Genomic DNA, 26,113 nt, shown 5'->3' on the forward strand with positions numbered 1-26,113 from the left:
TCAGTCAAACATTACTCAAGAGTATTTTTCGCTTTTTTTTTAAACAGTCAGAAGAAGAAAAAAAGTAAACGAACGAGCTGCTTTTTTTATTTTATTTCTTTGATTATAATCTTTTGAAAGTTTTCTCCCCTGCCAAACAGTCAAGTAACTTGACGTATGGGAGGAGGAGTAGGCGGCGCGGTAACTTTTTATTCGAAAAAAAAATTCAAATTGATTCATTTCTGATATTTTCGATTGATTTATAAAATAAAAAAGAAGAGAAAAAGAATAAGCGGCTGAAGTCGTCCATTGTGCGCCTCGGACACAAGTGGAGGATGAATGAAATAAACATACATGGGAGAGAGAGAGTTAGATGCTGCTCAAATCAATTGGTGTGTTTGATGTTCGACTTATATCCCAACGTCGTCGTCCGGGTGGGGAAGAAAATAAGTCGAGAAAATCAGAAGAAGAAGAAGAAGAAGAAGGGAAAAAGTCAAAAATGGGGACTATAGAGAGAGAAGAGCTCTGGAGAGATTTGACATTGGATCATCAAGTGGTCTCTATTTATTACAACACATCGACATGGGCAACTCCTCGATGACTCTCTCCTCCCTATTCTTATAGAGAGAAAAAGGATGGGGATATAGACTGACGACGACACATCAATGATTGTTTGAAAAAGAGCCATCGACGTTGCGCTGATGTGGATATAGGGCGCCCCTAAAAACCGGAGGGGGGACCCTACCACTTGACGGCGAAGGGGCCCCCCACCACCAAAAAGCCTCCCCCTCCGCCTTCAATAGCCGTGGGATTGCGCCATCACATTGTGCAGGGAGAGAGAGACAGGACTATGTATATTGATGGCAGGGTCAATTGAGAGAGAAATAGACTTGGGTGGGTGGAGTCGGGGCAGGTCCCATACACACGCGAGTCCTTGTAGATTTGATTTCAAATGATGAGCGCTCCTGCGGATATATAAATAGATCTCGATCGAATGCGCAATCAGGAATGACAAATCTCCCATTTTTCTACGTTAGATTTCTCACGCTTATTTTTATCGACAATTAATGAAGGACATTCGAATTATTCGCGCTCCTGTTCGTTGCGCAACACCAATTATTTGCGGCGAAATGACGAATGATTCGAAAGCCGCCAAATTTCCCGAATGTGGGTGGATACGTCAGGCGAATCAAAATGGGCGGAGTTTCACGATTCCGAGAAGAAGAAGAAAAAAGGGAAGAAAAGAAGGAAACACCAACAACAATAAAAAATAAAAATATTAGAAAAGAGGAATTGAATGTTAGAAGAGAGTCCGGGGGTCCGGGGCAGGCCGGAGCTGATATGACTCCGCCCCCTCCTTATTCACTCCTATGGCTGTGTGGCCATCAACCGATGAGGCAAAGGGGAGGAATCTGCTGCTGCTGCTGCTGTATATATATGCTCTGTGTGTGAGTGTGTCTCTCTTCCTTTTGACTAAAGCAGCTTAGACGTGAAGGAGAAGATAAACGACTGACCGCTCAACCACCGACTGGCACATTGCGGTCGCAACCGTAGCGGACAACCAAAGTGCCCATCGTTGTGCGCCGCCTTATCACTTTCGAAACTCATTTCTCTCTCTTACATCTTCGATACAATTATCAACATCTTCTCACTGACGAATCGCTCAGTTTTTTTAAACGTGTCGTCGTCGAAAGTTTCAATTTTCGTGCCAAAAGAAAAACATTTTTTCGCCGGTGAATTTTTTTTGATTTTGTTCGTCCTCTTTTCCTACCGAGCGGAGGGATTCTCCTTTCAACGTGAGCTGTTGCGTCATGGTCATCTCGTAAGTCCATCATCATTTTTTATGTCTAAATTCGTTTGGAATGAAGCGATCGAATGCGGTTTGGCATTGACGCGTTTTCTACCCGCCGACTTTGTTGTGTGGGTTGGCCTTTCTTGTATGTCGATGTCATTCAATCGACAGCATTTCTCCCGGGTTCCCGATTACCAGAGAATGTTGAAAGGAAAGAAACACAAAAAAAAAAAACGGGAGAGCCGCCGAGGCCGATGGCCAGCGCTCCTATCCCGCGGCCGTCTTCCGCCCGATTTGCGGCATTATTTCAAGTTAGAGACCGATACAAGCGCTCGAATCTTTCAACTTTTATTTTGTATTTTTGTTTTGTTTTCATTTTTTCGTTTCATCATTCCGCTCAATTCCGTCGTTTGATTTCGATTGATTGTTACGGGAGAAAAGTCAGAAAAACCAGTTTTCTGTTGTTGGACTCGGCGGGAATATCTGTCCAGCAGCAGACCCCCACCAAAGCCGCAGCAGCAGCAGCACCCTTATTATAAGTAGCATCGGTGCTTATATATTTGAAAGACAGAAGCCTTGGAAATCGTTTGACAGTGCGCCATTATTATCGCTCACTTGTTTTTCTCCTTTTGTTATTTTTGTTTGAAATTTTTCCTTCATTCGCTCCTTATTCGTCCGCTCCTTTTTCTTGCTTTCTCCCCTACCGCTTAGAAGCAGTCAGTCAATCAACGGCGAATGTGTATAATGTAACGAAACGGTGTGTGTCTCTTTTTCTCCCTTTTCTGTTATATAAAAAGATATTGGGTAACACCCAGTAAACACGTGTCCAGTTGTCCGTTTTCGGATGCGGCCTCCTGATAAAAGGAATATAACGATTCTCAGCGCTTGAATTCAATTTTTTTTTCCCACGTCCTCTCTCTCTCGTCGACTGCTGCAATGAGGTTGAGGTTGATTGTTGGCACATTTCGCCTCATTCATTCCAGGCATTTTTGTGATGCGACCGCAGTTGTTTTTTTTTTTGTTTTTTTTTAAAGCTCGATGCTGCAATCTTTTTTGATATTAGCCAGAAACTTGTTATAGACACATGAAGCTAGTCGAGAGATATCTATCAAGTATTTCGAGGATATCTATATATAGTGGCGGAGATTTTCCTATTTCTCGATCCTTTTTGGATGTCCAGCCTCGGCGCATTCCCCCGACTGGCGAATTCCCCCCCCCCCCCCCATCCGCGTTATAAAAGGATAAGTCTAAAAACAAACGAAATCGCTTTGATTCGCGTTGTGCTGCTGAGAAGAAGAACCATCGGCGAATGTCTCACAAACAGGTTTGATCGGAGGTTATACATTTTCCTTTTGTCATTCGATTTTTCCTTCGACTAAATTTTTGACTTTTCTACTTTTTCTTTTTTATCCGTGACGTTCTGTTTCATCGGTTCTGGCGTTCCGCTCCGATCGTTCCACCACAGAGAGGAACTATATAGACGTAATCCGAGAGCTAGAGTCCATTACCTTACCTCCCACAAAAAGTCGAGATATGATTAAGACGACTCGACTAATAGAAGAAATTTCGATCCTTTTTTATTCCACTTGTTTTTCTTCTTTAAAAAAAAAATTTTAAACCCGGTTTATTTTTCTTTTGTTGTGACCAACAACACGATGAGAGGAGTCCACACACTAATCAACATCTCGTATATACGAAATCACTTAGCTGGTGCCGTTGAAAACCCCTTAAAAAGCAAATGGAAACTAATTTTTTCGTGTCTCTTCTTATCGGAATTTCTTGCTTTTTTTTTCTCCGTCCATCCTTGTTAGATGCTGTCTCGTCTTTATAATAAACCGTTGAAACCGTTATAACATACTCTCTGCTGGGAGAGTGCCGGAATTGAATCTCCCGATCGAAATCGCATTTTTAATAGGCCATTCGAGACATTATGACACGACCTGTTCACAGCCTTTTGATTCATATCACTTGTCTTCGTGAGGTGTCGTATGATGAGCTCCGATTTTTTCCTTATTGTTGCGCAACTGGAGAAATATTCGATTGGAATGTGGAGGGGGGATCAAATAAGAATAGCCAAGATATTTTAAGGCTCGATATTACCGACGACCAAAAAAAATCAGCATATCAAAAGCGTACATTGGATTAGATCTTAGCAGTTCATGGCCGAGCAGCAGCAGCTAGTGGCTGCTTCCCTATTGTGGTTGTTTTTCTTCTTCTTCTTATATAATGTTGCCTCCCCTATTCCTTTAAAAATGTACGAGCAATTCGTCAAAGAATAGACACGGCGCGGAGGGTTTTCCTACTGCGGTTTTTCTTCTTCATCTGTGGCCTGCGCGCGCCGCAAAAGTTCCTCCTCTTTCTCCTCCCATCGTCTTTTTGGCTTCGGGTTCTCTGGGCTGCCTCTTTTTTAGATTATTCCCCTTGGAAAAGAAAAAATTCATCATCAGATTCAATTCAATCAACCCCGCCCATGTACCAACCACACACGCGTCCCTTTATATTATATGTTCTATATAAAGAAAAATATTTTCGATTCAACAAAATCTTCAATAAGATTCTTTTCAAACATATTTTCTTCTTCTTCTGTTGTGGGTGCTGCTGGGGTGTTGCCACGGTGTCGTATGTATAATGTTCAACCTGATGTTGATATCCATCCGCGAGCTAGCCGAGCTTTTTCTTGCCCATCTTGAAAAATTCCGGACGACGACGACGACACTGTACCGGCATATCAGATCGAATCGGAATTGTTGATCATCATCTTGGAATTCCAATGGAACCGGAGAGAAATAAAATTTAAACATTTTTTATTATTTTCACCGGCGAAATGTTGGGCAATTGTCACCATCACGTTTCGGCCGCTGTGGGTTCGGTTCCTCGTATTTCGTCTGCATATCTTCTCTCAGTTTCTTTTGTCTGTCTGTACTACACTGCGATGGTAAAGTGAGAGAGGATTTCCTGGTCTTTCTAACAAGTGACGCAATCGTCCGATGACATCACGGCGTCGTCACCTTTCTTCAATCAAAAGAGAATCCAACAGTTTTTCTTCCGCTCCGATCATTTTTCTAGACGCCATTTCCGTTTCAATCATTATCGATCTGTAGAAATCTTGACCGGCATTAACAAAAAACGGTTCGATTCAAGTGGAAACTCAACAATTTTTATTTTTGATTTGAGGCCAAGCTAAAATAACCGGGCACGTATTTAGAGTTGAAGAGGGGAGAATAAGCGTGGCTGGATCCTTTTTATTTCGTAGCTCCAAAAGGGAAATGAATGGAAATGGATATCGTCCATTTTTGATTGTGAAACCCAATCGTATTAAGGGGAAACAAACGAGCGGCAAATTCAATTGTTCTTCTCTCCCCTCCACCTTTTTCTTTCACTCAATTTTCGAAGAAGAAGAAGAAGAAAAAAATGACGGGCGCCACGTGAAAGATCCCCCCTCAACAACTCCATTCATCCGCCACGACTAAGAAAAAAAAGAGTTGAACAAAACAAAAAATCACCCACGAAAAATAAAAAATAAAGCCCAGAAGAAAGAATCGAATTACAAAACGCTTATAAGAGCAGCATCATACACTGAGGATAGTTTAGTGGGTGGCGGGATTGGGTGTCGAATTTCACCCTGGCCGTCAAAGGAAAAAGCCCTGACTGCGCCCTTCTAGCGCGCCGTGTGTGTATGTAATATTAACCGCACATTACTCTACTTTATTCTTTCACAATAAAAAGTCCCTGGTGAAGCTGAGCTGTGATTAAACACAAAAGAAAAGAAGAAGAAGGGTGAGCACTTGTTTGCTCGGCAGTCATCATCAGCACTTGTTTCGTTGGACAATCACATCGCAGAAGGAGAAAAATGGTGGATGGCAGGTGTTGTTTTACACCACCCACAGCATCATCTCATCTCGTCCGATTTGCTCTCTCCTATTTTTCTTAGATTCTCTCCGAGTGGCGAGAAAATATTAATACAAAAGATCGTCCGTCTTTTATTTTATTTTCGTTCGGATCAATTCACTCAATCCGCTTTCGCCATAGATATATACAAGACAGACAACGGACAGCAGATATCTCTTATTCTTCCCCCCTTATTTTTTTCTTATATTACACAAGCACCTTGTTCGTTTTCTTGTTTTTTTATTTCTTTCGGCTGTTTGTTGTATGTACTGAATGCCCCGGATTTCGGAGCTTCGATTACGAAAGTGTTAGAAGACTTAATCCCGGCGACTCTTGACAGCTATTTATAGAGAAGACGTGGTGGCACAGGGCGACAGGATTACACACACACACACACACGGACAGTGTCGTCGTTTGTGTGTATATTTAGATGTCAAAATGAGGCAAGATATCTGAGGGGAAATAAAAGGAGAAGAGCGGCTCTTTTTGATGGCCAGAAAGTGGTGACCCGACTCGTTTGTTATAAGGCCGGGATTTAGGTTATCCGATATCACGAAGGACAGCGGTCATCAACAAGACTGATGGGTCATCAACTTCTCAAATGAGCCCCGTTGCACTAGAGACATTTTTGTTTTTAGTTCCCAGGTGATAGTCTTTAAACAAATTTAATGAGCCGATAAAAAGAGTTGTCTTATACTGTATATCTATTTCCCTTACACTTGTGTTTATATGAGCGCACTATACAAGGTGAATGGATGTCGTTTGTCAACACATCAGGAGGGCCACAAAAGAGGCGGATGAGTTGTTTTTTTTTTCGGGGGGGGTTGTTGCGCAGACGCAATAATGTCCGTCCATCTCCATTTCGATAAAAGGGTGGCGGAGAGATTAACATATATGTGGAACTGCGATGCGCTCGGCAACATAAAACGAGCGTGTTGTCATAGAGGTGCTCACCTGTTGGCCGTCAACTTCATCAACAGTCAGATGCGGTTGAATAGTCTCGTCAACTCGTCTCCACAAGTGATTTGATTCGTTTTATATTTTCGTTGTACAACTCTCTCTCATCCGTCTGGTTCAATTCAATTCGAATTTGATGTTTGTTTGTCGGGTTAGTTGGATTTTATTTCTTTTTATTTTTGGACGGGCTTATATATCCCATCGTGAGTGTGCGATGGACGCGTGATCTCTCCGTCCCCGATTCTTATTTTCTCTCTCTCTTTTCCCCCTCTCACATTTTTTTGACGATGGGTTTTGATTACTGACAATCTTGGCAAGGAGGATATAATTCCGACAGGTCCTCCATGATTCTCTCTCCGTCTCTATCCATCTTGTTATTTTTTCCCTAACATTCGGATCTGCTTTTTCTATACTTTTGACTGCAGTTTGTGTGTGTGTGTCGACATATATATTTACGTAGCGGGAGACCGAGAGTCACGAGCTCATTTTTCCTCAACATTTTCCCAATTTTTAAAAATTTTCTTTTTTTTTTCTTTTTTTAAATTATAGAATGTGCTCCAAAAGCTCCTCATCCTCAACGGCCAACATGGACTGGGACATCAACGACAGCAACATCCCAAAGGTGAGAGAGCGGATAATAGAAAAAACTACAACACGATCATTTGGGCTGTTCGTTTTCAGATTCACCAAAGTTATTTATAAGAAAGAAAAGCGCTTGCTCATAAATGTTCCTCTTTAAAAAAGAAAAAACGTTTGGCTAATAAGTGTACACATAAAAAAGAGAGAGAGGGGGAGAATAGATCGATCATGGTTCGTTTAGACGAGCTCGTGTGGATGACTCGCAGCAGTGCACACGAGACTCGAGTCACCTCTAATTGATAGTGTCTGGCAGACGTGGCACAACTGGGTGATTTATGAGCTGAACATTGTTCTCTCTCCTCTGCTAGTAGAAAGACTCGTGTGTGTGTCTTTTCAACTCGACTGTTTAACCTTTTCTCGACGAGATTTTTCTTCTTCCTTACATGTTTTAATAGGATAATGATAGCCCGTGCAAGCAATTACCCAACCGTTTGAACATATTTTAGGAATAGAAATAATTCGGATCCTCTTATTCTTGGCAGCAGTAGGATTCATTATCTTATATAGTGATAGATATACTAAACGGATTGCGGAGGGAATTATACAGAAAGAATTTTCCATCTTTAAAACAATAAAATAAAATAAAAAAAGACTCGGAAGAAAAATTTTATTTGTCGAATGTAATTTTGATAAGTTATATGAGGTAATGTTGGTGGTTTCTTTTTTTTTTGGAGGCCACACGATTCGAACATTTTTGTTTGTTTTATTTTTTCCCCATTTTTTCGAATCACTAATAACAGTCTTAACGTTTTTGGGTTTGAACAAGTGTGTATAGCAGTGTAGGTTGGTTGTTTCTTTTTCAACAGTAAACAATGCCCAGAGCGATCTGAATTGACGATGGATTGAAAATGATCATCATTAGCAGCTACACAGCCAGGAAACACGTTTTTTTCTTTCTATTCTTCTTCTTCTTCTTTATTTTGATTTCTCTTAATGAATTTTTCTGATTCCCCCCCACCGAGTATATAGGTACTGTTACACGCCCTCTTCACTGTATGATCTCGAATATGCTATTACGTGATTTAAATCTAGTTTTTAGACGCAACCCAAAAAATAAGAGATGATATGTCGTGTGCGCTGAGTGAAATTTTCGCTATATGATAGTACACATCTAAGGGTTATTAATCATCATTACAGACATCATTTTCTTATATTCTCTTCTTGTTTTTTGCTCTGGAATGATTTCATAGGTGACTCGCTATGATCATTTCAACGACTGGGTAGACGGCCACGTGCGGCTGGTCTATCGGCCGGACTGCGAGGAGGCCCGCCGACACGGCTCCGGCTGGGCCATGAGAAACACCAACAATCACAACGTTCAGATCCTCAAGAAATCGTGTCTGGGCGTTCTCCTCTGCTCCAACCGGTGCATCCTAGACACGGGCGAGCAGGTCCACCTCAGGCCGGCCATCTGCGACAAAGCCAGGAAGAAGCAACAAGGTAATTTTCATTACATTACATAGTCCCTAGCTCTCGATCCATTACAACTATAACATTAGCCATTACGAATGAAACAAAAAACTGAATTGCACCAACACAGAGCAAAAAATTCAGAAAGAAATTGAGATATTTTTAATCTGAATTGTGTGGAGAAGAATAGGCCTGTAATATTTGTTATTAGGCCGCCCGCTATTTTGTATCTTTTATTCTATTTGTCTCATGGTCGGGGGGGTCTAAATTGTAATAAGAGATAATATTCAAATGATGAGTGTTTTTCAGCTGTTCCATTTCACTATAGTGCACCGTCGACGTACAATAAATTTTCCAGATTCATGTGCAACAACAACATGAGGGTGATTGCGCATGATAAGGGCTCGCTTGCTCGTGATTATACACGACCATCAAAAAGAGCCTATCAGACAACTTTTTTCAATAGCCTTCACGCTCGCGCGTCTAGTTTTTCTGTTTAATTTATTCCGAATAATTCATTTTCTCGAACGGTTTGCTCCCGACTCATCTAAACATTCCGCCTAGTTTTCTATTTGTATTATTCGGTTTTCCCCCAAATAGTATAATACAGTCGGCACATCATTTCTGTCCATAAAAACCCAGCGCCACTTTGATTCCCGATTCGTCAATCGCATCGCCCACAGCCACAGCCACGCAAACAAAACTCAAATCATAATCAAATAAAATAAAGAATAAAAAGAGCGCTGGAGGAGAGCTCAGAAAAGCAACAGAGAGACTGGAACAAACACACACACATCTCATCCATCAAAGAGACTCTGTGTAAGAATGCGAGTGTTGTGTTGCCATGTTGTTGTTGTTGCTGGCTCTCTAGCTCTTTTTTTTGTTGTTTTGTTTTTCGGTTTTGTTTGTTGCGGTTGTGTTTGTGTTGGTGCGCAACGCCAATTTGTTTCGTCTTTTCACCTGCCATCGTTTTCTCTCTTCTCCGAACGAAAAAGCCTCGAGTTCCAGACGAGCCGACAGCGCTACAAACTACACGTCAAAAAAAGGATTTATATTTTTCTCTTGTTAGTTTTCTTTCTTTTTCTATTTCTATTTTTATTTTCTTTCGAGTGAAAATCGAATCAAAAAATATAAATAAAGAATTCCCAACTGTGTGGTATCAACCAGCAGGGTCAGGTGATTTTTCAGTTTTTGATTGCCAGCCTTTTCCGTGTAATCGATGCCCTAATGGTGCATCCATTAATAACTAGAGAGACCAGATCTCCTTTTCTTCTAGCTCCACAGTGTATAGCAGACACTCTGAAAAACCCACTGATTTCGTGTTGGGGTGCGCGCGCGTGTGAGCCGGTCCAGGCTACAAACTACAACCGAAAGGAGGGACGCACAAACAAAAGAAGGGAGTGATTATTATTGAAGGCTTCTGTTTTGTTTTATTATTATAGACACACACACACACCTCGAGAGAGTAGAGTCTCAGGTATATATAAAATATTCCAGCTGGCGTTATCTATTTTATGGACCTTCGAAAAAAAAGCGGCGCTATAGCTGAGAGTTCTGTTCTGGTTCCCTTCCAATTTGTTGCTGACTCTTCCTAATTTGCTAGGCAATTGAGCCCCAGGGCCTGTAGGGATTTCCCCTTTGATTTTATGGGTAGATAAGGAAGAAAAGAAAAGAAGCCAATGACCGCCGGTCTTAATCATTATTCTCGAGTTGTATTAACGTTTTGTGTTTGGATCAAAAAGGTAAACCGTGTCCTAATCGTCGATGCAACGGCCGATTGGAGATCATCGCCTGCCGAGGCCATTGCGGCTACCCGGTGACTCACTTTTGGCGACACACGGAGCACGCCGTCTTTTTCCAGTCCAAGGGCGTTCACGATCACCCCAGACCCGAGGCCAAATCGACGGCCGAGCAGCGGCGGTTGCGCGGAGCTGCCGCCACCCTGGGAGCCGGACTCCATCACACGGCGGGATCGGCCGGCGGATCGTCGGGATACCGACGCACCAGAGGCCTGGCTCTTCTCCTCGCCCGCTCCCACCAAAAAGCCAACAAGGTAAGGACACACTTGAAATTTGAATTTTTAAATTGAATTTATTTAAAGGTCGAATCAAATCATTTAAACATGTTTTGTTGTGTTCCGCAGAATGTTGCCGGTCATTCTTCCAAACGTGATAAAAATAAGGGTGTGGCCACGACCATTATCAAAGGTAAAGAATCAAATCTTTTTTTTGTTTAATCGATTAAAGTTAACGTCATTTCTAATTTGATCTTTTGAATTTCTTTTTTTGTTAGATGAGTGTCCACTTCAAGTCAGTCCGGCTGTTCCGATGATGATGCCGGCAGTTGAGCCGGCCTCGATGCCCGTCTCAGTCGACTACCACCACCAAGTTCACATGGAAGATAATTATCCATCGATAGCCGCTTATCCGACGGAAGTGCACGACCATTCGCTCTACTACCACAGCCATCCGCACCAGCAACAGCAGCAGCATCAACACCAACAGCTGATTGGCGATCCTTCGACGATGATGGACAGTTCCTACAGTTTGCCTTGTGACTACAACAATTCCGCCGGCTATTGCCCGGCTGATCTCCATCAGGCCAACTATCCCTACCAGCAGCAGCACTACGCCACTGCGGCCGCTCCGTCCGTCGCCGGAGCGCCCGACGCCCAATCTTCTTCCGGCTATTACAGCTCACCCGTCGTCGATCACCACCACCAGCAACAACAACAGCAACAACAACATCACTACGCCACGCATCAAATGACGGACAACAGCAGTTCAGTGTCGTCGCTGATGGTGTCGACGCCCTACGATTGTTACTCCAACAGTCACGACCATTTGGAGTTGAAGTACCAGGCGGCCTTTGTCGACGCCCTGGAGAGCAACCACAACAACACTTCGATGGAGAGTTCGTCCGTCGAGGGATCGGTGGCGGTGGCCGGCAGCAACAACACGTCGGCCACGACGGCCAACGAGATGGAAGCCGATCCTCTGCAAATTCATTCCAACCTGGTCCAGCAGATGCCGACACCCGAATTCCAATACGAGTACGAAACCAATTACGGCAACAACGAGTGGACCATGACGACGGCTGGCGGCCACTACGGCGCCAACAGTTACCCGACGGCCAGCCTCACGAACATTAATAGCGAGGCCTATCCGGCCGACAACAGCCTGACGGGCTGCCCGTCCGAGTCGGACATGCCCATCCTGCCCAACTACTGTTTCGCCGCTTGCGTCTTCACGACGCCGCCGGCCTCATCCGAGCCGGCCATCGGCACCCACGGCGGCACCAAAGTCGAGATCGGCACCTATTCGCCGACGGCCCGCCACTTTGAGTCGTCGTCCTACGACAACAACAACGCCAACAACAATTACCAAACACTAAACGAAGAACCTCTTCATCCGGCCTTATGAGAGAGAGTCTCCATTAGAAAATCCGTCGCCTTTTTAATGTCGAACTGATTGTGTTACGCAACTGAAACTGAAAAATAACTGTCGTGCCTTTTTGTGACACGCTCCAACCGCAACGTTTTCTTGATAATGAAATCAGAATTAAAAAAGAAACGAATGTGACAATGTGTATGATTAATTTTGGATCCGTATAATCTTTTGTGCTGTTTGTTTGTGTGTCGATCTCGCCATTCTTTTGATATCTTGCGTGGGAGTAATTTAAAAATTTGTGTCAATGAAAATGGGAGTGATTGTACAAGATTGGGAAACATTGATTTGTTTATCTTTAATTTTTTTTTTTTTTTTGGGGGGGGGGGGAAGAATCATGTGAGTGTTTGTTTTGTTTCATCATTCATTGTTTTTTGTACGAGGCCGGTGTCCAGTGAACTGTTTCTATAGGGCCATAGTGAAAAGAAGAAAAATCACGAAACGGCTCGGCTCGGCTGCTGTGTGCATACACATTCCTTTCAATCAACGAAATCTATTAGTTGGCCAATCACAAACAATGGCCTTATATATTGTGAAAAAAAAAAAAAGAAAAAAACTGACTGATGGCCACAAGTGCCCTGATCTCTCTCTCTCTCCCTTTCCCTCTGTAAACTATTACGTATATCTGTCACTTCACTTTTTAATCTATTAAAAACAACTTTTTGTCTTCACCATTGGTGGGGTAATATCTGCTGCCCCTTTGTCTATAAAGTGTGTAGACTCTCGTCCTTTGATTATTTTCTGATTTTGGTGTATTGATGGAAAAACTGGAGGAACACGTCACACAAGAAAAGAAGTGGAATTCAACACATTATAAACGCGCGCACCCATGGCTCAAAAATATACAAAAAAGTACTTATACACCTTCGTCGCGACGTTTTGCCTTTCACTCTAGCTCCGCTATTATGTTTGTGATGTCCTATAGCGATACACCGAAAGGCCCGATGATGTCCTTCACAATATCCACCCACGTCAAAAAAGTCTTTCTGACTGTGAGAGCGCCGGACACTAAATATGGGCGGACCGACAGCCAATCGTCGTGTGAAAATCATCAAGAGTTTCCCAGACAAAAAAGACCGTTACATAAAAACAAATAGATATTTATATATATAAAGAATACGTGAAGAACTCGTTAACCACCACACTGCTGAGACGGAGCCGAGTACTTGTTTCTATTGTTTGAGAAATCGATGATGATGACGAAACGAGGAATTCAAACCCAAAAAAGTTCTTTTTTTATTTATTTATTTTTTTCGTGTTTCACGACAGCAGAGGGCCATGTGCTGGGCTGCCCAGCCAAACACACACACACAAAACACGGAGCGCGCCGGCCCCGTAAGAAACTGGCTATTATTATCTCGGTGGTGACAAAGACGACGAGAGTAGTACCGGTTTTGATGTGAAATCGAAGCTGTCCATTGTAAGGACATGGCGTGAGTTTCGTTTTCTCTCCTTGACGTCAATCTATTCCCCCCACACACACAGCCACGTTTTTCGGTCGAAAATAACTCGACAGATAGCTGATGATTTTAAGGCCTTTTTCTTTCAAATGCGCGTTCCCCATCAGCAAATTGATCATTTATTATCAGTCGCGTTAATGGGGCGACAGGGAAAAACGGCACTTAAAAAAGCCAGGCGCTTGTGTATTTCAACTCCTGTTTGATTCTCACCAGGTGATGGTTCTTGTATGGCCTGAGCTGGAAATCGGTGCAATCTGCGAACGATTGACAACGGAGAAGAAGAGATTTTTTGAGTAATAATTAGGTAATTTCATCATACCGGGATATAGACTTTCACCTTTGGCGACTATATACACAAGAATCGATTAGTGTTAACGCGGGTGGTGTTTAGTTGAAGCGACGATGATGTAGTATAAACAAAATGAGATATATATGTACCACTGGGTGATACGGGAAACGAGCAAAAAAAGAAAAGAAATTTCCCCGTGTCAGAAGAAGAGAAAATAATGACTTGATTACTTTCGCGGGATTGACGGTACACTTTTTGACATTGCATAGAAGACTGAAAGCGATTTCAATTTGAAAAAAAATCGTCTTCCCGCATAGAGCAGAGTTGATAAATGCCGACAGCCTTCACTTGAGCGTCTGTTTGACGTGTAAATATTGCGAATGCGACCCATTGCTCCACTGACCGACAAGTCGCTGGATGTTTTCTTATTTTTTTTAAGAAATACCAATTAATTCCAGGTGCGCTAGTGGCAGATGAAATCAGTTTGAATTTTTAAAAAATACGGCCGCCAGGATAGCTTCTGTAAAGTTTAAATCTAACACGCACCTTGTAAAAATAAAAGTGCAATTTTCAATAACTAAATAATTAACTTCTAATTGATGAACTTTAATTATTACCACAAATTTAGTCTTTAACCAATTTAATTATCCACTCGGATAATAAGGTATGCTAGCAAATGGAAAACTAGAAATAAGATTTGTTTGAATTTTTCGTGCGCAATACAGGCATAATTTGCTTCAAGCGACATCTGTAGCCTAAATGAGTATTTAGTTTTCAAAGATACCGGCCGGAATCCGGAATTTTTCCTCGGCTTGGCACAAGGAAACGCAAGAGAGCGTCGTTCGTCACTTAATTCATTAATTAATTTCGTGACAAAAAATAAAAAATAATGACAACAAAAATTTTTATTCAAGTAAAAACCACCACCAATGACGTTTTGGAATGAACGGATCGATTTCTTGGACGTGGGAGGAAGGACGACGAACGTAACTGGGAAAGTCAGGATTGTAGGAATAAAACAAAAAAGACCCTTCCTGTCAATTTCAGCGTCGCGGTAAACCACAAATTCCAGTTTGTACTACTTAATCACATCTTTTACGGTCGACAAATCAGCTTAAATATTATTTGGATGCGCTGACTTCAGCTTATAGACACAACATTTTATGTTCTTAATGTTGTTTTCAGGTTTTGATGCGATGTATGGTACATTTGGTCGTTAGTTTTCTAAGATAACACACCTGAATTTGCATTTTCAATCGCTTTTCTCAACTGAAAAAAAAAGATATGATTATTGATCGCTGAATTCCATCCTTGTCAACGTGAAAGTTATTTACCTCCGTTAAAGAAACAACGCCAACTAGTTTCCCGAGAGCAGTGACGTAAGCTTGTTGGACTCCGAGTAAGGAAAATATGGCATGGACTTTGTGAAGTGAAGTGCGCTCTACGAGCTGATAAGGGGCAGGATCGATCATATCTTTCTTAAACTCGACCACCTTGAGCATTTCACTTGCCTCCCATTCTTCTCTTTCTTCCGGGGACATTCCGATTCCTTGTTCGAAAGACAAGCCACTCTATGAAATATGAAATGGATGAAAAATAGAAATATTTAAATCTATTTGTAATGAATTGATGCTTTCTCAGGCTTTTGATTGATTACCTGAACTTTATCGTCGGATTCGACGGTCACTATCAAAGAATCGGACGACAAATTAGGCGTAATTGTCTCCAGCTGTGAACGCTCATCAGATTGTTGAGTTCCAATTCCGGAAAAGTCGGTGGCAGTGACGTCAGAAAATGTTATTACTTCGAAACGTGATACCTTCCGACGAATTGGCGCATTAGGATCGGGAATTACAGATTGCCAAGCCAATGGAGGAACGATAAACGACGAATTCTTTCTTCGGCTTATTTCATTTTTTCTAAATTGCAAAGAAAAGTAAATAATTATAAATCTTTTACTGAATAGAAAAATATTAGTCAGATTCCGTTTGACGGCTCTCCCGCGTGATCCGAATGCCAATACCACAAATTTGTTTTTGTTTAACTAGTTTTGTTCCGGATACGTTACGATATGGACGGTCGTTTATGATGGTATTGAATCAGCTATAACCGTGCGTTTTTCAACCTGTTTCAAAACTGGCTACTTAAAAATTTAACTTGTTGTAAAGCTTACAATACCTGGCTTCTATGTAACGATTTGCGGCGGCTTCTAGGCGTCGCTCTGCACCGATATGGCGCTCTATTAATGCCATTAATTCTACGCGCTGAACGGAACCAAGCAAAATCTTCTGTTCTGTATGGAAAACCGAAAAATATTAAGAATAGTTAAACAAAACCAAATAATTTATTAGTGGATTACCCGTGTCACCCAACAACGGGAATGAGCGGATTCCTTGACTATCTGCGATTAGATTCTTTAGTTCACCAAACGTTATACCATGCCAGATGTACTTGACGTTTCGATTCATAAAGTCCTCGACAAAAATACTGTGAATGGCTACCATTATTCACGAGAAAATGAAAAAGGTTAAAATTCGGAGCAGAAAGTGTACCAAGAATATGTAAAATTACCGCCCCTAGACGAAATTATGCATGGCAGATAGGGCAGTTGTTTGATCATGATGTCTGATTCGTAGATCGATGGTTGTAAAAGAGTGGATATTACATTCGACACAATAACGGCCACTAGAATGGGGATGAGGTGCTGGATCTGTCCGGTCATTTCTACAACGACTATGCTGATAGAAACCGTGTGAGTCACACCCGCCGAGAAGGCTGCTGCTCCCACAATAGCGTAACCTCCTATTAAATGGACAAGAATATTAAATGAATCATGAATATTTATGAGATTTCCTGAGAAGCTAGTGTAGTCATAACGTAATCACTTTCGTACGTATTGAACCGTATTGAACTTAATAGAAAATACCTGGTAGAATAGAATGCAAATTTCCACAGAGGATGCCTTCCGGGAACCAAAGATACATGGCTTCGCCAATCATCCTTCCAAAAGCAGCACCCACTTTAAAAATGGGAATGAGGCTACCCCTGGGGACAGCCAACGTTGAAGCAAGGATGCTCAAAAAGAACTGTAAATTTAAAAGAATAGCAATGAGCGTTCTAACTGATCCAAAATAATTTTGTCGAATTTAGTATGATTTATGAACTATACGTTAGCACTCATGAAAATTCCGAGGCCTACGAAGAGATTCGTGTTTGCTACATCCCAATGCGAGAGCCGTTCCGCTTGCTCTACCGACAAATCGTCACTTAGCCACGTAAAATTGGCAAACAAGGCGCCGACTTGTTGCTTTGTCGACAGTGTGGTGGCCAAGTAACGGCCGAAACCCGACGGGTAAAACAGTGAGGCAATAAGGACAGACACGATGCTCGGATAAATGAAGCGACTGCAGACATGATCATCATTTATATATGTTAGAACAAAATCATGTCTTAACTGATCAAGATGAATATCCGAAATGAAACGCTTACTTGTATTTGAGGAAAGAGCTGATCCTTGTATTGTTGCGCATAAATAGGACGTACCGCCGGTGAAATAAAACGAAGACGGCACCCGATAGACCGCCAAACACACTTTTGATTGATGATGATTGATCGTTAAGTATTGCGTCTAGTTTCTCAATCATATAAAGGACAATTCTTCAAACTTACCCAACAAGTGCAAAAATAAATAACTCGTGAGGATCGTAAGGGAAATCAACTTGGAAACTTGTTGGAAATACTGTCGTGAGTGTTCCTAAAAATCACACAAGATGTAAAGATATTGTGTCAACTCGTTAAAATTCTGTGATTAGCCTAGTTGATACCCTCTGAATTGGACCAGTAAGCCTACATTGGATAGTTAAATAGGAAATTAGATTGATTGGGACATAAGACTATAATTTAAAGTCTTACAAGAAGCCGAAACATTAGAGCGCCGAAAACCGCTGAGAAGAACCCACGCCTTAAAGAACAAAATTATTATCAAGTTTAATAACAGAACACATCAATTATTAGTCCACTGTAAAACATTACCAGTAGTTTCGAATTGCAAAATAGACAGAAGTTACTTCAATACTGAATAGCACTCCTATTTTACAGAAAGGAATAATCTCAATGTGTCAGTGAATTAAAAAAGAAAATTAATTTGTTTAACCTCCGAAAGGAGCACCGAGGCTACAAGACAATCCCACAGCACAAGCAGTGGCCAACATGTCGGTCTTTCGTGACTCGTTTCCGTATATTCCTTTAAATGACGTCAATAGCTTTGAGAGAAGTGTACCGACAATACCACCGATATGAACCAGTGCACCCTAAGTAAGTTGTTGTGTCTTCCTTGCGGTAAATCTGGTTGAACCAATTGAATAAACATATGTATTTTATTACCTCTTTTCCCAAAGGCATTCCAGAACCCAATGCAGCTGTAAGTCCAACTGTTTTGGCGATTAGAGTACGAAATGTTAAATATTCCTTCAAGACTACACCACGCATGATGGTCTTCATTTCCGGAATCCCCGAGCCTTAAGATAAACACGGATAAGTCCAATTACAAATTTCTCCACTCGCTTGGTCGCACGCTCGACGTTTAAAACAACTGTTACCTGTTGCTTGCGGTGAAACAATAAATACGAAGCCGGTTGAAAAAAGGACGAGTAGGACGGGCAACGTAAACCAGGTAAAGAATTGAAGAGCTGGATTGATTCTGAAGCGATTGTAGATCCAAAGTCGAGCTATAGCGTGAATAATACAAAGATGTATTTAGTAATTGTTAATTTTCTAGCCCATCTGCGATTTTGAATATGTTAAAATAAAAAATAAATATAGTTCACGTACTAGTGAAACACGCGTAAATTCCCAAGTCCATGGTGAAGCTGAGAATAGCCATTAATATTCCGAGTAGAGCGAGAAAGACCCAATCTCCGCCTATAAGTACGAACGTTTTTCTTCGAGTGAATTTTAGGAAACTAAGCAACCACGCAAGCCACTTTCCGTAATGAGATTGCAACTCCTTCTTCTGAACCTTGGCCTCATCGACGCTCTTCTTTTCAAGTTGCCGAAGTTGGGCCGCCTGCTCTTTGGCGTAATCGCCCAGACTCTTCCAGTATTGGCCTGACATCTTCAAAAGAAAATTGACTGCCTTTAAAATTTATTCAGCCTCGAAGCCGTACACGTCTTAATTGGCAGCCTCATGGAGAACGTATTCCGTTTTTTATATTGTGGTGGTTTCCGAGTTTTTCGGTCTAAAAGTAATTACCTGTACAGGTTTCGTGCAAATGTTTACTTAATAGTTTAACTGTGGGGTGGACTAGGGCTTAGTGCACTTGTTTAAACGAACGATATTAAAATAATCCCGATCAGTTCAGCGAAATTCGAGCGCGGGTGAGAAAACAGCTGCTTTTATCGTTTTTGAATTTTGAGCGGTTTGGAATTTAGGGGAGGGTTCGATTTGTTTTCTAACCGAAAAGTGTCGTCTGCTTTTCAAGTGTCGTTTTGCTTTTTTCAAAAATGACACGAAGTTTTAGATTCTAACTAACAAAAAGGAATATGATAACGTTCGAAATTCAGCTAAAGGTAAATACAATTTGAAAATTATTTAATACCGGTAGTATATTATTAGATACGTATTTTCATGATTACAATCTATCTCTGAAAAGCATTCATATGTTGATAAACTTGATATGCAAACACATGTGGTAAACACAACATTTTCTCTTTGCTCTTTGCTCTTCAAGATTAAAGTTAAAACCATTTTTTTATTTGAAAATAATTTAGTTAATATGAAACCAACATGATGGTTTGTCAAAAAACAATTCCAGTGTTCCTACAGGAAAATCACAAGTTTATGTGGAAAACATCTCGTTGACATTAGAAAACTAAAACTTTCATATTTTTCTTGCAAATTTTCTTGAACTATTTCACGCTGCAGTGTAGTCATTGCAGTTTTTAGCATTTCACTTCACAAATGTATCATGATTTGTAATTTTAAATGTTCTGATTTTCTAAGAAGAACAACACTGGAATGATGTGCTCGGATGTGCTATCAAACCACGTTTCACAATTTAGATTGTCGAATGATTTTGCAAGTGGCCAAGTGCATCTAGAAATTTTATGACCAAGAGATAGCCAGATATAGGGACCTGCCACCACACCGGCACCTCCTGGTACAGTAACATTTCGCGTGACGAATTCTAGTTCTGTATTTAACTCATCATAATGCAAGAATGTAGGCTAATACGTTTTCTCACCACGCTCTTTTATGAATCTTTTTGCAATTCCGTTATTTCCAAATAGTAGTAATTTTTATGTACTTTAATTGCATGTTTTTGAAAGAAATGTGTGCAAATATCGACATCGCCCATGGTTGGAAAAACTCTTTATTATCTTATTTATATCACACCCATACACGCGGAAGCCCTCGTAAAAAAGCTTTGCGCATAATTCTCCTTCCTAAATTGGTGACGGTTCAATCCTGGATGTTGTTATTAGTACGTCAGATTTTCTGTATTATTAGCCTAACGGATACATAGCCAATACCCCAGTAGTTTTTTGCGAGTCAGCAGTACTAACCAATTACATTTTACGAGAGCTGCCCTGGTTAAGAGTTGCTTTCTTTCTCCCGTTCTTCTTTTAAACTTTGAAATGGACGGAACGTGAGAAGGAGAGGCATTATTCGTACCAGGAACGGATTTCAAATCTACCTGGTACGGCTTTCCCTATAAAGATGACGCGTATGCAGTTTGACCCGACATTGGAGAAACTGGTTCTCGAGAAACGATCTATTATTTAAGCGGTTAGCAGTGTAAGCTGCATTGCCCCTGGCTAAAACTAATAGTTTTTAACTAGTGATTTATAGAGTTAGTTTTTTAAAACATTGATTTTCGTTGGTTTGATTTCACTAAAGATTATCGTCCGTAAGAAAGCGCAGTAATTTCAAAAGTATTCGACCAACGATAAATTGGAGTGAGCCTTTGGTGACGTATTGTGAATTTCATAGATATAGAAAATGTATTATAGTTACCACAGTTGTCTGATACCGCATCTCTAAAACATTTTTACTGTCGTCCTCGACTGAATCTGTTGTCATCTTCATTTCTCGTGTCGAACTATTCACTTTAGCGTTATTTCTTCTTATTCGGTGAATGTCAACTATAGGATTGGAATGTAACCAGCGGACTTTGCGTTTTTTATTTCTTAGTTCTCACGATATATTTGACTATAAATACGGTAGCCTTCAAAAGACCTTCTAGCAATATTTTTTTCTTGTCTTCCGAATCTTCCAGCTAACTAGAAACACACAACCTACCAACTAAAGAGTCAAGAATCGACTGAGACAAACAACTCATGTCTGATTCCTTTTGTTCAGAAAACAGTTCGTGTTCACGAAGTAACTGTCCAACCATAACACATGGCTCTACTCTATTTCTCTGGAAATTGATAGGCTGAAGCAAACAGCTAACTTTTTTTTTACTGCTTAAACTGTAGCTAAAGGGAGGCAGTTGTAAAGGATCCTTGCATCATTGCTAAATTTATTATCTTATTATTTTTAAATGTTGCCATTTTGGTCGTGCGTTACAGCAAAAAGTCACGTAGGTTTGGCTGCGGATCGGCGTTCGCTTCATTTAAAGTAAAAAATGGCAGCTTGAAATGACTAAAAATGATTTTACATCGATTGCTATTCCACTAATTCATTCTTTAATTCTTGGCCACATCTTTCTTTGCAAAAGAATGATTCGAATTTCTTCTATTTTAAGGTTAAAAAGCTGAAGTAAAAGAGCCAAATCGAAGTTGAAAGATGTCTCGGTTGCCCTCGTAATTTTCAAGGTAAAGTATGTATTCTCTTAATTTGCATGTAGCTGAGATAAGGCACACATCGACACATATGATCACAACAATACAAAATTATTTCCACATGAGGAAGTTATCAACAATACCATTCAATTTCAGTTTTACTGTCTGAATTATAGGATGAAGAAGTTATTAAAGAAGTTGAAAAATGAAGACACACGTACGGACATACAGTCAACACTAGTACAATATTGAACTTGCGGAAACAAATCAATGTTTCTTCATAATTTAAAATAAAAAAATTGGTCACAGGAATTTAAAAAATCCATTTTAATATCATTAATGGATTTTGAGCCTCTTTTGCAATTTTACGGGAAACTGTTGTTGTTCATGGTTAACAAATTTTCGAAATCTTCAAAGAATAATCGTTCTTTTACGGCTGTACTGGAAGCGTGAATTCCAGAAATAAGATTTTCATTTAGCGCAACCAAACCGCGATTAGTAGTTTTACTAGTAGCTTTAGGTACTTTAAACTCTTTCTTTTCAGATAAGTCCAACTTTGTAACTAAAACTGCCTTCTCTTCCCTAGATTTAGCTGCTTTCAACGATTTCTTTAGATCTTCTATGTGTTCTTTTAGTTGCGTCACCTTCCAGAATGGAATATGTTCAGCATTGGAGTACAAAACTTTTTTGGCAAGCATCAATTCCTGTTTTATAACGTCTGCAGTCTCCGGAATCTTGGCAGTACTCTTCCCCGGAGTCCTTTTGACTGAAGATTGTGTCGGAGTAACATTGGCAGAAGTTTTTTCTGAAGTCGATGGCGTGTTTGCTTTGGAAGAAGTCTTCACCAGAGAATCTGGCTGCATATTTGGTTGATTCTTTTTCGTTGCTGGAATCTTGACTGTATCTTTGGTTGAATGTTGATTCTTCTTCTTCTTGTCTGTAGTTTTTGTCGAAGCTCCAATGGCAGAATTGCTTGCTATGGCCGGAATCTTCACAACTTCTTTGACAACAGGTTTTGCCTTTGTTTCACTGTTACAAGCCTTTACAAGAACATCCTTAGCAACAGTGTTTGTGTCAGGAGTTTTTGATGTAACCGGAGACTTCTTGGCTTGAAAATTAGGCTTAAGTGTGCCACAAATGATTGAGAACTCTGCTTTAGAGACTGGAGTAGAGAAAGAAGAGTTGCTATTTGCCTTTTTTTCGGCATTTTCATCAGACAACTTTTCATTAAATACTAGGGATGCTCCGTCTTGAAGAAGGCATTGAGCAACATACGCAATATTTCGAGCATCATCCAATCCAGAATGGGGTTTTCCTTGAAATTTACATCCAATCTCTTTAATCATTATGTTAAGAACTGTGTCATTAGCCAAACGAGCAAAGTATTGTAAATCGTTGGTCTGGTAGAAATTAGTAAATGACTTTCGAATGTTTATCCAGTATTTGCAATATTCCGGGATATCAATTTGCGATAACTGAAAGCAACAGAAACGATTAAAACAAATAATGTTGAGTGCAGTTTTTTTTAAAATCCTTATTACCACACACTGTGTTTTCAGAAAGTGACCAACATCTTTTGATCCATCAGTTAGAATAGCAAATGAATACTCTGAACCAAGTTTCTTGTTCTGCAACCATTTTTCAAAAGAAGCCAAAACTTCATGAAATGAAGGGGCCTTGTCCACAATATTCTGAAGATAAAAAATTTGCTTGAAAAGTTTCCAATGGGCATACTTTTTAAAATGTACCTGTGTGATCCCAGTGAGTTTGATACAATATTTTGTCAATAAAGGATTAATTACTGGTCGACAGTAGGACTGGAATTCAGCTTCCACTTTTCCAGTGTGACAGTTCAGTAACACAGCAGGGAATTCAATGATTTCTTGATTGTTTTTGCTATAAAATAGAAACATAATATTACTACAATTCATCTATGTAAATCAAAAACAAAAAATTTACTCGAAATTCTTGTGATTTTCATCACATGTTGCTTCATAGTCAATGACAACATAGTAGTCAAACATTTCTGTAGTTTTTTTGTTGTACATTTCCAGTCGCTTCATTAGGACTTTTCTACTTCCATTAGTGTTTAGTTTGAAAAGCTTCAAGTTCTTTAAAAGCATAGCCTTTGGCATATTTTTAAAATCTCCAATACAGCTCACTGAAACATTCTTGGTTTGATGGATTTTTTGCTTTGAATGCTTGCCATTTACTTTTCCTGCACATATTGCATACTGACTGGTGCTATCTTTGTTAATATCATCACTGTAGGCATCCATATTATATGGCAATAGATGTTAACTAGGTCGTAATTCAGTTTCTGCAAAAGCCAGGATATGGAACTCTTAACAGTTAACACCAAGTATCAGAAGTGTTAAAATTTGATATTGGGAAACAATGAAACATAAGCCCATATTTTGTCGGTTTTTTTCGCAGACGAACTAGATGAAAACATTGGTAGCAATGCCATCTATGATTTTCATCGCTTACGCAGCAATTTTATGCATTTTTAATTTAGTGTATTCAACTATTCATAACCTTAAAAAATGAAATACATATTTTACTTTTAAAAACTGCAATTTACACGTTTTCTATTAAGAACGATATAAAGTTATTACTTATTTTAATTATTTTAACGCTAGTGAGCAGACGACAAGATCTATTTAAAGGACACCTCAAGGTGACAGTGAACTTCAAACGACTTCTGGACCCGTAACTACCAGACCACTAGACCAGACTGCCGGTACTACATTCAGTGTCTTACTGATCTCTTGAATATTCATACAGCAGTTCAGTAAAGAAGTAAGTAAGTTAAACTTAAACGATGGCACCAGAACGCAATTTTTTTGTTGGAGGCAACTGGAAAATGAATGGCAACAAGAAAGAGATTGATGCCATTATCAGTTTCTTGACTGCTGGCCCACTTGATCCCAATGCAGGTAAAGTCAAAAATTTAGTTTTTCTATTCTTATTCTAAAGTTTTCCTTGGCTACCCATTTCCAGAACTTGTCTGTGGTGTTTCACCTTGCTATTTGGACTATGTTCGTCAAAAACTTCCAGCCTCAATTGGGGTGGCTGCCCAAAATTGCTACAAAGTTGCTAAGGGTGCTTTCACTGGTAGGTGAAGTTTAAAGAAAATGTTACAAATCTAAGATTGACATTTTTAATTTTCATAGGTGAAATTTCACCTGCCATGATCAAGGATATTGGTGCCGAATGGGTTATCTTGGGACACTCTGAAAGAAGGAATGTTTTTGGAGAATCAGATGCTGTATGATAAGATAATTTCATAAAGTTGTGTGATTGTCATGCATTTAATTTTGGAATTGTCAATAGTTGATTGGAGAGAAAGTGAACCATGCTCTTGCTGAAGGCCTCAAGGTTATTCCATGCATCGGAGAGAAACTAGAAGAACGTGAAGCTGGCAAAACTGAAGAAGTTGTCTTCAGTCAATTGAAAGCAATTGTTGATAAGATTCCTCAAGATAAATGGGACAATGTTGTGATTGCATATGAGCCTGTTTGGGTAATAAATTACCAAATCCAGGTTTTTTTCTATATTAAAAAAAATTTCCCCCAATATTATTAATTTAGGCCATTGGAACTGGAAAGACTGCTTCTCCTCAGCAGGTATACATTTTAAAGGTGTTTTTTTTTTTTGTTTTAATCATCCTAATTTTTTTTAGGCCCAAGAAGTGCATGGAAAATTGCGTCAATGGCTAGTTGACAATGTAAGTGCTGAAGTAGCACAGAAAACCCGTATTATTTATGGAGGTTCTGTAACAGCTGAAAATTGCCGTGAACTTGCCAAGGAAGCCGATATCGATGGCTCACTTGTTGGAGGTGCTTCACTCAAACCTGATTTCATTCACATCGTCAATGCCAGCCAGTAAAGTCATAACTCATAAGTCAAAACAACTTTATATTATTTTGTGTTACTTGTGTTGGTAGTGTTTATTAACCTTAACTTAACTCCTTCATTCTTGATGGCTTTACCTAGTGTGGTGTTCCAAACAATTCTATTAGTTTTATTTTGTGGAAATGTAGTTATCAAAACCACCTACCTGCGTTTACTTTTATTTAGTTGAATTGTCAAACTAAATCAGACAATATAGTTAAATAAAATTAAATTACTAGTTGAAATACGCAATACGTCAGATAACGATTGTTATCTTCTGACGATAGGCATTTCAATTGGTGTTTGCTGCAAATCGATAGGGGACTAAAATTTTGCGATATTTGATTATCACTCGCCTCGAAATTTTTTTTTTTTTAGGTTGAGACGAATATCGCGATTCTATAGCTGAAAATTTAGATTAGATATCGTTAGAAAATGTTCCTTAACATGAGCGTTAGCGATAACGCCTAAAGTTTTCAGAAAATCATGGTCAGTAACGAAATTGAAATTGCGATGGATTGCCATGCGGAAGAGGTAGGTTCAAAAGTTACAAAGACTATGTGACAATTAT

The 26,113-nt window shown here is 40.0% G+C and overlaps 4 protein-coding genes and 1 long non-coding RNA gene across 9 annotated transcripts in view; 3 read left to right on the forward strand and 2 right to left on the reverse strand.

Moving 5' to 3' along the window:
- LOC124328255 (transcription factor glial cells missing-like) overlaps positions 1 to 12,972 on the forward strand; it is a 19,140-nt gene extending 6,168 nt beyond the window's left edge. The window contains exons 1-6 of one of the 3 annotated variants that reach the window (XM_046786961.1): positions 1,461 to 1,801; positions 7,166 to 7,238; positions 8,446 to 8,695; positions 10,408 to 10,718; positions 10,809 to 10,872; positions 10,958 to 12,972. In XM_046786961.1, the coding sequence (XP_046642917.1) occupies positions 1,791 to 1,801; positions 7,166 to 7,238; positions 8,446 to 8,695; positions 10,408 to 10,718; positions 10,809 to 10,872; positions 10,958 to 12,087 (1,839 nt within the window). In that variant the 5' untranslated portion in view covers positions 1,461 to 1,790 and the 3' untranslated portion in view covers positions 12,088 to 12,972. Of the gene's footprint in view, positions 1 to 1,460; positions 1,802 to 6,441; positions 6,768 to 7,165; positions 7,239 to 8,445; positions 8,696 to 10,407; positions 10,719 to 10,808; positions 10,873 to 10,957 lie in introns of those variants that run through there. The other 2 variants (XM_046786963.1, XM_046786962.1) reach the window with 2 other exon arrangements.
- A 1,726-nt stretch (positions 12,973 to 14,698) lies between these two features.
- Positions 14,699 to 21,147, reverse strand: LOC124328415 (chloride channel protein 2-like). Of its 3 annotated transcripts, XM_046787178.1 has the most exons (18): positions 20,876 to 21,147; positions 18,691 to 18,973; positions 18,459 to 18,587; positions 18,244 to 18,377; positions 18,014 to 18,170; positions 17,893 to 17,947; positions 17,773 to 17,821; positions 17,685 to 17,706; positions 17,530 to 17,614; positions 17,350 to 17,451; positions 17,030 to 17,264; positions 16,787 to 16,946; positions 16,432 to 16,662; positions 16,220 to 16,357; positions 16,039 to 16,153; positions 15,518 to 15,779; positions 15,195 to 15,431; positions 14,699 to 15,129 (listed from the first exon to the last, which is right to left on the reverse strand). In XM_046787178.1, exons 1-18 carry the CDS (start codon positions 20,945 to 20,947, stop codon positions 15,085 to 15,087), a joined length of 2,511 nt encoding a protein of 836 aa, XP_046643134.1. In that variant the 5' UTR covers positions 20,948 to 21,147; the 3' UTR covers positions 14,699 to 15,084. The 3 variants fall into 3 exon arrangements, with proteins under 3 accessions (XP_046643134.1, XP_046643136.1, XP_046643135.1); XM_046787179.1 differs by lacking the exons at positions 14,699 to 15,129; positions 15,195 to 15,431 and having other exon boundaries at positions 15,653 to 15,985; XM_046787180.1 differs by lacking the exons at positions 18,459 to 18,587; positions 18,691 to 18,973; positions 20,876 to 21,147 and having other exon boundaries at positions 18,014 to 18,188; positions 18,244 to 18,321.
- On the forward strand, positions 19,281 to 22,104 carry LOC124328420. The gene is made up of 3 exons (XR_006916296.1): positions 19,281 to 19,428; positions 21,609 to 21,678; positions 21,822 to 22,104. It is a non-coding gene; the product is annotated as an uncharacterized LOC124328420 (long non-coding RNA).
- Positions 21,643 to 24,102, reverse strand: LOC124328416 (ERI1 exoribonuclease 2-like). Its single transcript, XM_046787181.1, has 4 exons — positions 23,605 to 24,102; positions 23,394 to 23,541; positions 23,187 to 23,336; positions 21,643 to 23,120 (listed from the first exon to the last, which is right to left on the reverse strand). Exons 1-4 carry the CDS (start codon positions 23,922 to 23,924, stop codon positions 22,011 to 22,013), a joined length of 1,728 nt encoding a protein of 575 aa, XP_046643137.1. The 5' UTR covers positions 23,925 to 24,102; the 3' UTR covers positions 21,643 to 22,010.
- Positions 24,103 to 24,329: 227 nt separating this feature from the next.
- Positions 24,330 to 25,703, forward strand: LOC124328417 (triosephosphate isomerase-like). Its single transcript, XM_046787182.1, has 6 exons — positions 24,330 to 24,584; positions 24,649 to 24,762; positions 24,822 to 24,916; positions 24,982 to 25,170; positions 25,239 to 25,274; positions 25,331 to 25,703. The coding sequence occupies exons 1-6, from the start codon at positions 24,470 to 24,472 to the stop codon at positions 25,535 to 25,537; spliced, it is 756 nt and encodes a 251-aa protein (XP_046643138.1). The 5' UTR covers positions 24,330 to 24,469; the 3' UTR covers positions 25,538 to 25,703.
- Positions 25,704 to 26,113: the final 410 nt, after the last annotated feature.

Source organism: Daphnia pulicaria, chromosome 3, assembly GCF_021234035.1.
Source record: "Daphnia pulicaria isolate SC F1-1A chromosome 3, SC_F0-13Bv2, whole genome shotgun sequence".
NCBI classification, from domain to species: domain Eukaryota; kingdom Metazoa; phylum Arthropoda; class Branchiopoda; order Diplostraca; family Daphniidae; genus Daphnia; species Daphnia pulicaria.

What these genes read in the sequence shown, in the direction of transcription:
- LOC124328415 (XM_046787178.1), bottom strand. Translation starts at nt 20,947, where the DNA reads ATGAAGATGACAACAGATTCAGTCGAGGACGACAGTAAAAATGTTTTA. An exon ending in TTTGCAATTCGAAACTACTG is followed by an intron (nt 17,822 to 17,892) that starts GTAATGTTTTAC and finishes TTGTTCTTTAAG; the next exon opens with GCGTGGGTTCTTCTCAGCGG. An exon ending in TTTGCATTCTATTCTACCAG is followed by an intron (nt 16,663 to 16,786) that starts GTATTTTCTATT and finishes TCCATTTAATAG; the next exon opens with GAGGTTACGCTATTGTGGGA.
- LOC124328416 (XM_046787181.1), bottom strand. Translation starts at nt 23,924, where the DNA reads ATGGATGCCTACAGTGATGATATTAACAAAGATAGCACCAGTCAGTAT. An exon ending in AACTCACTGGGATCACACAG is followed by an intron (nt 23,337 to 23,393) that starts GTACATTTTAAA and finishes TTTTATCTTCAG; the next exon opens with AATATTGTGGACAAGGCCCC. An exon ending in TTCTGAAAACACAGTGTGTG is followed by an intron (nt 23,121 to 23,186) that starts GTAATAAGGATT and finishes TGTTGCTTTCAG; the next exon opens with TTATCGCAAATTGATATCCC.
- LOC124328417 (XM_046787182.1), top strand. Translation starts at nt 24,470, where the DNA reads ATGGCACCAGAACGCAATTTTTTTGTTGGAGGCAACTGGAAAATGAAT. An exon ending in TGCTAAGGGTGCTTTCACTG is followed by an intron (nt 24,763 to 24,821) that starts GTAGGTGAAGTT and finishes TAATTTTCATAG; the next exon opens with GTGAAATTTCACCTGCCATG. An exon ending in TTTTTGGAGAATCAGATGCT is followed by an intron (nt 24,917 to 24,981) that starts GTATGATAAGAT and finishes AATTGTCAATAG; the next exon opens with TTGATTGGAGAGAAAGTGAA.